The 9,535-nt window shown below is 36.3% G+C and overlaps 1 protein-coding gene across 1 annotated transcript; it reads right to left on the bottom strand.

Moving 5' to 3' along the window:
• LOC109128377 (uncharacterized mitochondrial protein AtMg00810-like) lies at positions 288–1,319 on the bottom strand. Its single transcript, XM_019234589.1, has one exon. It carries the CDS (start codon positions 1,317–1,319, stop codon positions 288–290), a length of 1,032 nt encoding a protein of 343 aa, XP_019090134.1.

Raw genomic sequence — 9,535 nt, 5'->3', positions numbered from 1 at the left:
ATGACGCCCTGCAATCACCATCATCTAGATCCTTCTATTCCAATGTGTCTTGGTACGAATAGGGCCTATGTTTCACCACACTCTCATATGGATCACAACCCATTAGTTACTTGTACGGACAGTTGTACGAACAGTCGTACGGACACAACATCACTTGTTACTGATCTCACATCGTTGATCAATACTCCCCCACAAGTTTAGCCTAAGTAGTGGCTAAACTTGGAGCTCCGTGACCTATCACCTCGTTAAAAACCTCGATATAGAAAACCTTGTAGGACAAAAATATATCAAGGGAAAAAGAGTGTGATTATCACGGAGAGAGGATTTGTGATCAAGGAGATATGTGAGAAAACCTTGAGACTTGCAGCCTTAGTGAAGATATCAGCTAATTGGTTTTCACTTGGAGTGTGGCAGGGAAGAGTAACTCCTTCCTCAATCTTCTCTCGAACTTTGTGGCAGTCTATCTCGATATGTTTGGTTCTCTCATGAAATACTGAGTTGGTTGCGATGTGGATAGCTGCTTGATTATCACAATGCATAGTAATAGGAGTTGAAATCGTGATGCCTAAGTCTTCTAGTAGTGCCTTTAGCCATGTGAGTTCGGTTGTAAGCTTCCTCATTGCTCGATATTCTGACTCTGCACTTGACATCGAGACTACCTTTTGCTTCTTTGTTTTCCATGTGACTAGATTACCTCCAATGAAAGTACAATAGCCTTGGATGGATCTTCTATCCGTCTTGTCACCACCCCAATCAGCATCGCAATAGCCCACAAGTTCAGTGTTAGCGTTCTTTCCCATGCAAATTCCTTGTCCAGGGCTTCCTTTAAGATAGTGGAGTATTCTCTCCAAAAGACTCCAATGATACGTTGTAGGAGACTTCATATACTGACTCACCTGGTTCACCGCATAGCAAAGATCAGGTCTAGTCAGAGTCAAATATATTAACTTACCTACAAGTCGCCGGTAGCGAGAGGGATCTTTATAAGATGGATCTTTCCTCTCCCCCTTTCGCTCAACTTGGTATCCATCAGGAAGTGGTGTGCCTACTGGCTTAGCTCCTAGTTTTACTGTCTCATATAGCAAGTAAAGAGTATATTTTCTTTGTGATAAGAATAGACCCTCCAGAGATCGACATACTTCAATCCCAAGAAAATACTTAAGTTCTCCAAGATCTTTTATATCGAAAACAGACTTAAGATGGGTCTTAACCTCTTTAATACCTTTTGTGTTGTCTCCAGAGATGATTAAATCATCAACATAAATGAAAACAACAACAATACCTTCAGCGCTTTGAAGAGTAAACAGAGTATTGTCCATGTGAGATTTCTTGAAACCATGATTTAGGAGTGTAGTGCTTAGCAAGCTCTTGGGGATTGTTTCAGGCCATATATAGCTTTCCTTAGTTGTAACACTTTTCCAGGAGCAATAGTGTCTTCAAGGCCTGATGATCAGCTGGTAGTCGTGCTAGTGAACATACTACTTGGATCAGATGAGCAACGACTTGATTGTTATAGTAAAAATCTTTATCTCTCCAAGTCGACATAGGAGGTCTCGTACGAGCACTACGTCTTAATGGTTGGTGAGCTGTCTCCACCTCTTCTACTTCTTCAGGTGGATTTGTATTTGTATTCTCCCCCTCTGACTCACTAACCGTTAAGTCGATCAGGGTTGCAGGTGGATTATGTGGAGTTTCCTGAGGCTTAGTCGAGGTTTCCTCTGCAATTTTAGGGACCGTGTCGCCTTGTATCTGCAGTGATGTTTCAATTCCTGACGAGGCTCCAAGATGATCAAGAAGAAACTTGAGACTAGCTGATCTATCAGTTGGTGTTGCCAAGTTTTCCAAGTCGCTCCAGTCCTTTTTATCAAAGTAGCCTTGATTTTCCAGAAACGTAATATCCCTTGATACAAACATACGGTTGTTGGTGGGATCAAAGCATTTGTATCCCTTTTGTGTGGTTGAGTAGCCGAGGAACATGCACTTCATGCTCTTTGCCTCCAACTTGATTAGAAGCTCTCCTGGTATAAACACAAAACAAACACAACCGAATACTTTTAGGTGATCAATGGGTGGCTTTACAGTATTCAGTACCTCGAATAGTGACACATCGCTCAACGCTTTTGTTGGAATTCGGTTGATGAGATAACATGCTGTCATCACTACATCTCCCCAGTATCTTTTAGGAACATTAGTGTGAAACATCATTGAGCGTGCAACCTCCATCAAATGTCTGTTCTTCCTCTATGCAACTCCATTTTGTTGCGGAGTATATGGGCAACTTGTTTGGTGCACAATGCCGTGTTTGGATAGGTGTTCTTTGAATCGAGTACTTGTATATTCACCTCCATTATCTGTTCTAAATACTTTGATCTTAGCATTAAATTGGTTAGATACATAATTCTGAAAGTTTATGGATGCATCAATCACTCGATCTTTTGATGGAAGCATCGTAATCCAAGTATATTTGGATTTCTCATCAATAAACGTCAAAAAGTACTTGTTACTGTCCCTAGATATGCATGGTGATGTCCACACATTAGAAAGAAGTAGATCAAAGCATTTTCATAGATAGTAGTAGACTTGGGAAAAACAGTTTTACAATGTTTGCCAAGAATACAAGCTTCACATCTAAAGTGATCAAACAGAACATTAGGAAGCATTAATTCAAGGGCTCGAGAGTGAGGATGGCCTAATCTAGCATGCCACATAGCATTAAAGAAACATTCAAACAACTAGCAAAGGTAGATTTAGAAGCACTTGGTGATGTGTCATCAAGAATGTAAAGATCATCTTTGGTACCACCTTCTCCAAGTAATTTTTTAGACTCAATATCCTAAAATAGTACATCATTTGGCCCAAATATAGCATAACAATTTAGATCAGTTGTTGCTCTTTTCACAGAGAGGAGATTGGAGGTAAACTTGGGCATGTAAAAAGCTTTTGATTTTCTATCAAATAACCTTAAGCTACCAATTCCTTGAACCGGAACACTATCACCATTAGCTATTATGACATTACCTCTAGCTGGTTTTATATTATCAAGTAGGTTTGAGTTATTAATCATGTGGTGTGATGCACCAGAGTCAACAACAAGAGACCTATTTGAGCTATGAGTGAAGTGGATTTTACCAGAGTCTTTATTGGCAGCTAGAGATTTGAAGAAGGCTTCCAGGTCTGATTTCTTCACATAATCTCCTGACACCATCCCTTCTCCAGTCTGTGATGTATCCACTTCACTTTGCTCTTCTTTGACTTTGGTTATGTTGGCTCTGGGCTCCTTGTTGGTCATACTTGGTCTTAGGTGAGGATGCAGAAACCAACACTTATCTTTGGTGTGGTTCTTACACTTACAATGCTCACATCCTCCCTTTGATCTTCTCTCATCATGTCGATAGGTTCCTTTGTTTGCCATTGAAAGTTCACCTTTTCCTGTAAACAAACCAAGCGAGCCCTGTTCCTTCTGTATTTGCGAGCAGACATCATCGAGACTAGGAAGTTTGTCCGCCCGAAGGATATGCTTAATAAGGTCATTAAAGGTTGGATTGAGAGTTAGGAGGAGAGAAAAGACTTTATCTTGTTCTCTTCTCTCATTAAGAACCGCCGGGTCCATGGTGTTTGGTCTAACCATCTCGAATTCTGCCCACAACGACCTGAAATCACCATCATCTAGATCCTTCTATTCCAATGTGTCTTGGTACTAATAGGGCCTCTGTTTCACCACACTCTCATATGGATCACAGACCATTAGTTACTTGTACGGACAGTTGTACGGACAGTCGTACAGACACAGGATCACTTGTTACTGATCTCACATCATTGATCAATACCAGATATGTTGTGAAAAGGGACACTAAAAAAAGAGATGCGTAATAGTTTCCAATGGATCCCTGCAAAAAACATAGCTGGGGTTAGAACCTGGATTACGTCTTTGTATTTTGTCGCATGTTGTAAGTCTGTTCTTTACTAGTAGCCATGTAAGAAAAGCAAACTTCGGAGTTGCAAAAGGAAACCAAATCACTTTAGAGGCCTCCAGAATTGGGTGAGAAACCTGGATGAAGGACAATGTGTCCTTGGTTATAAATTTCGTGCTATAGCAATCATTTCTTCCTTTCCAGAGAGCATCGTCTTGCACCTCCCCATTGCGACTAAGTTTATGATTCAAAATCACCTTATCTATTTGGTTTAACAGAGCTTCTCTATGTCTCCTCTGCCTGTTCATTTTCATAACATCTTCCATTGTACTTGAGAGTGGTATCCCAAGAGTTATCCCTCTGTCACCCAGTTTCTCATGTAGACAGTCCAAAGCGCACCAATTATCAAACCAAAAGAAGGTAGACTCTCGTTGTGTACTTCCACTCAATATAACTGTTTTGCTATGGTCCGGTATTTTAGTAGTTTCCTCCAAATCCACGAACCAGAGGTTGATGGTTCTTGCTTTGCCCACAAAGAACCACTTTTAATGAGATTTCATTTAACCCAGCTCACCCATAATGAACCTTTCACAGAAAGAAATCGCCAAATCAACTTGTGGACAAACACCTTGTTTGCTTCTTCGATGGAGCGTAAACCTAAACCGCCCTCACTCTTAGGCAAGCAGACATCAGACCATGCAACCTTTACTTTTTTAGGGTTTAAAGAAGAGGCAACACATAGAAAAGCTGAACATAACTTGTCAATCTCTCTTACACAGGCTTTTGGAAGTCTAAATGCAGCTATCCAAAAGTTGGTGAGACTGAAGATTATTGATTGTAGTAGATGAAGCCTCCACAACTTATTTATTTATTATGATATGAAAAGATGGAGATAAAAGTCTATTCATGTAAAATTTTCTTGATTGTGTGTTTAAAATCGGTAAAAGTAAGCATGTAAATGGAATGAGATTTTTAACTTCACTAAAATGGAGAAAGAATTTGACTTTACTAAAGAGTAGAGAGATAACTAACTAGTCATAAGACTATTAACTTTTCACAAATAATTAACCATTATAAATCGTACCACGTATTAAACTAATCTCAACTCTAAAAGATATTTCTGACGATGTCAAAAAAACTTCGGCACATGCTTCAACATCTTATTTCTATAATAAGGAAGCGGAAGCCTGAAGGAACCCAAAGGCGTTGGATTTTGTAAGGGCTATTGTGCCTGAGGTTTTCAAGATCCTTAAACAAAAAAAGTATGAGAAATATATATTTAAATCTGTTTTGATTAAAAAAAAGAGACAATTTTCACAAATACAACAAAAATAAGTTCTGTTTCTAAATTTTGCACGTCATTTATAAATTTCAAAAACAACATCATGCAATTAAACTTTCAAAAATAAACTCTAATTTCTAAATACTAACCCTTCTATCTCAAAACTATACCCTACAAACTTAATAATTTTTTTTTTAAGATTAATTGAAAATATTGTAGTTAATTCATCACCAACATACAATATTGATTTAATGTCAGTTTTCAAAGCGAATTTGATACAAATACAAAATACTTTAACTAAAATTGCTGGTATAGAGACACAAATGGTAATGACCACTGAAAATCCAACCAATACTACGAGACTTTTGATCTTTCAAGAGAGAAGAAGGAAAATTCCTATTATATATTCCATAGTGTGCACATACGTAGAGGATGATACTCAACATTCCAAATACCATGCTAAAAGGAGAGCATAATGAGTACATGATCAGAAGGTCAATTAAAATCTAATGTGCACTCAACCACGATCTAGTGGTGTCATCATAACACTCCAGGATTGAATCGACAGAGACCAACTAATTGCACTGTGAAATTATGAAAATTAAATATAGCTAAGATAAAAGAGGAAGTTTTGTGAAACAAGTAACTATCAAAAGCGAAAAGTAAATAAGCTGTTTTAAATCAAAAAGGAAATATTGGGCAAAAGGAATCTACGAGGAATATAATTCTCGGACTAAGGTGATTAGATGGGGACGCTTTAGACACCGTTCTAAAACTTAAATCATGGTTGTAAAGCTTATCCACTCTCGTAGAGTTAACTATCTAACTAAGCAATGAATTTACTAAACCCTAAACTCTCGTTTGAATCTAGCAAACCAAGCAAGCATTAAAAAGTTCGGGTTTGATTAGTTCACAAGGTATCTTAACTTCAACTCTTGTTGGCTAAGGATCACCTTGCTCACCTATGTTCTTTTCATGTAACTCAACAACACTTTTGGTGCCATGATAAATTTAACCTATGATCATAAACTAGGTAGCTAATCTAGTTTAGGCTTTAAGAACAACAATAGATAAAGAACAAAATAAATCAATCCTCAATCTAAAACACCATTGTTAGAGAATTATAAACCCCTTTGAAACCCGAAACTCAACAGAGAAACTACTCAGACATAGGCAGAAACAGCAAATCAAAGATGATGAAGACATAATTGTATTGCAAAAGAAATAAAAAAAAGGTTCAGAAATCTTCTCCAAAGTGTTAGAGAGGATTAGAGATCTTCTCCGAAAGTTTACAAGTACTCAGAATCTGCGTAGAATAAAAGTTATCTTTCTAGAGGTCGAGTCACGTGCTTAAATACTAAAATAAAACCCTAAAATTTTGTTTAAATGAAAAAGGAAAATTTGTTTCGGGTACGGGATCGGTCGATCCTGGACGCTTTTTCTGTGTTTGCTCCATCTGCTTGCTAGTCCGATCAGTCTTTACCAAATTGGCTCCAGATGCACGTTTGCATCACCAAAACACTCAGTTTTCTTAAAAAGCAACCTAGAACCTGTACAGACTCACAAACGACTAAAAAACTTTAAAAGCACACTTTGACTCAATAAATGACTCAAAACAATTGTAAAAACTATGGTTAAAACCTATAAAATACAGACACATCAGTACAGATCTATTTTTCCCCTATCAAACTGTTTTAAGATTAGACAAAAAATCACTGTTAGGAAATGAGATAAGGTACTCAACATACCACATATCAGTCTTATCCATGTATCTGCTTTCTAGGTGCAAATAAAACGGGACTTTATTAGTGCTACAGTGCGCAAAACTAAATGTCCAACTAATATTGTTTACTATGCTTTCGTATTATTTTAGTCACAATTCCGTTAATAGCAGAAAAAAAAATGCAACAACAAAAGTAATTTTAGATACTAAACTTGAAAATGGTAACAAATTATTAGCTCTTCACGCTTAAACATAATCTACAGATTTTTTTTTTAGGTTATGTGATGCTTATGGTTCGAGAGGCTGCATACAGCTAAATTTTAAAATGTGGTCTTTTCATTATTTTAGAAAAAAAAACTTAGTCTAATTTAAATATTTAAATGAATTTTACTAGAGTTGAAATAAAATGTACAATCTTTTGCATCAATTATTGAATACAATAAAAGATGAAAATGCGATAAAGATCAATTTTGTAGTTCCAAACACTTAAACACAAAAACATCTAAACATAAAATAAAAATAATAATAATAATAATTTTAGGATGTGGCCTAGGGGTATTGATTGCCCAATATGTTTCTAGCAAGCAAGCACGATGGGAAATGACTATTGAAGTACCAACCAAGACTAAGAGAGAAGTAAAGCTGGTTTTGATCTTTTATTATATATGTTCTACAAGCCTTTTGAAGGCAGAAGAAAGGCAAATTCCTATGTGCATGCATCTCCTCTTGGCCATAAGCAGCGATAGAAAGAAGAGAATTAGAGGAAGTAGTATATACACACCATGATTCTTGCTGGAGTGGGTAAGGATTTTGAGCAATCGTGACGTGCATGCTTTCTTCGTTGTCTGACTTTTTAATCAATACTACCAATAAAGGACCAAAGCTGGAAAGCCTTTTAGCTTTATTCAATCTTCTTCGTCGTCTTGTGTTTATATCTTTTAGTTATACTAGGGATTAAACCTGGAGGTTTTATAGAAGACGATATGATTTTTTGTGTTTAAAATAGTCATATTAGTTTTCATATTTTGCAGCCATAAAGAAAACAGAAAATTAAGAAGTACTTGTAAAATAATGAAACCAGCTCATTTCTTAAATGAGACATTATGTGTTTAGAGTATTAGACATTATTATGTGTTTAGAGTATTCGATATTATTATGTGTTTAGAGAATATATATTAAAATGAGAAATTCAGAACCTCAAATATGTCCATTTATTTAATGGTTATTTAACTTGTTTCCTCATTCTCTTTAGAAGGTGAGGATCAATCCCCCAACTTTTGCAACGTTTATAATCTATATATTGTAACAATTACTCGTCTCCGTAATTGGTGTTGTTTAGTTATGGTGTAACATGAAAACAGAGCTAAGAATCAGATTTTGCAGTAGTTAAACCATAAGTAATGTTGAATCTTGATCATCCCTTGATTAGTTATACCATCTCTCAGATAGTGACACGGATAGAACGATTGCTACAACGATATAGATGAGATTGAGGATGGTCGAAACTGCAAGCGACACCCCAAGAGGCGGTACACATCAAAGCAAACACATTTTCGCTCGTCTCACGCAATCCGCCACCAACTTGATATGCGGCATTCTTGCTGTATTGTTGTTGTTTAATTCGGAGAGGCTAACTAAACTTAACCATCGTAAATAGCTAGTGGTAATGAAACGATTGAGATGGTAGTGGAGTTTGTGGATATTTTGTTGAAGAGTAAGTTCGTGGATATTTTGCTGAAGAGTAAATTCATTAAACCCTAATCCTGTTTTATAAACTCAAGCAACATAATTTCCTTAATAAAGGATCTACATAATTTGTTTCCTTAATTTGTTTTTTCTTTTTATTTGTTTTGTATATTGTTGTATTCTAATTGGTTAATTAAGAGAGGGTGAATGAGAGTTGTTTACCCTAGGGATGAACCCAATAATTTTTCTTAATAGTAGGACACAATTTGAGTAATTAAAAAGATTGTACCAAATCTTAATATTTATAATTAATTAATTAGTCCAGTGACAAATACTGAACGAGTAAAGCCTAAATTAAGGTTTAAAATTAAGAAAAAGAAAAGAAAAAGAAAACAAAAAAAAAGAGGAAGAAGAAAAATGGGAATTATGTTTATTAACAAAAATACAATTTCCGACCTGCCGGAATCGAACGAGCGACCTAAATATTACAGCAACAATTACAGGCTTCCGCTCTACCAACTGGATAAGGTCGGTTTGTTAATAATTAAGAAGTAAATAGTATTTAAATCAGTTAGAAAGATTGAGTCGGCGGCCTAAGCGTTCGACGCTTATAAATCACTAGCGACTTATGGTTGTCTAGGAGAATTTGGGGACAAAGACTGACATAAAAACAGACACACAAAGATTTCAGCTCGCAATAGTCATCTAAACTTTCATAAAAACAAACCAAGTTCTTAAAAACCTTAAACCCGAAACAAAGCTTTTTGTTACATACATGTTCGTACATGTTCGTTCACAAAAGGGCTTGTACGAAGGCATCTAAAGAACTTTCACATCAAACTCGCTTTACCGATAATAAAAAAAAAAAACTAATCACGGTGCCACTACAACAAATATGTACATTGATAGCAGACGGATATAGCTCATTTTCCG

The sequence above is a fragment of the Camelina sativa genome, chromosome 13 (genome assembly GCF_000633955.1).
Source record: "Camelina sativa cultivar DH55 chromosome 13, Cs, whole genome shotgun sequence".
Classification (NCBI taxonomy): domain Eukaryota; kingdom Viridiplantae; phylum Streptophyta; class Magnoliopsida; order Brassicales; family Brassicaceae; genus Camelina; species Camelina sativa.
This window is presented reverse-complemented; position numbering and strand designations above follow the sequence as displayed.

Bases quoted from the DNA above. Each gene is read 5' to 3' on its own strand.
- LOC109128377 (XM_019234589.1), bottom strand. From the start codon at position 1,319: ATGGACAATACTCTGTTTACTCTTCAAAGCGCTGAAGGTATTGTTGTT.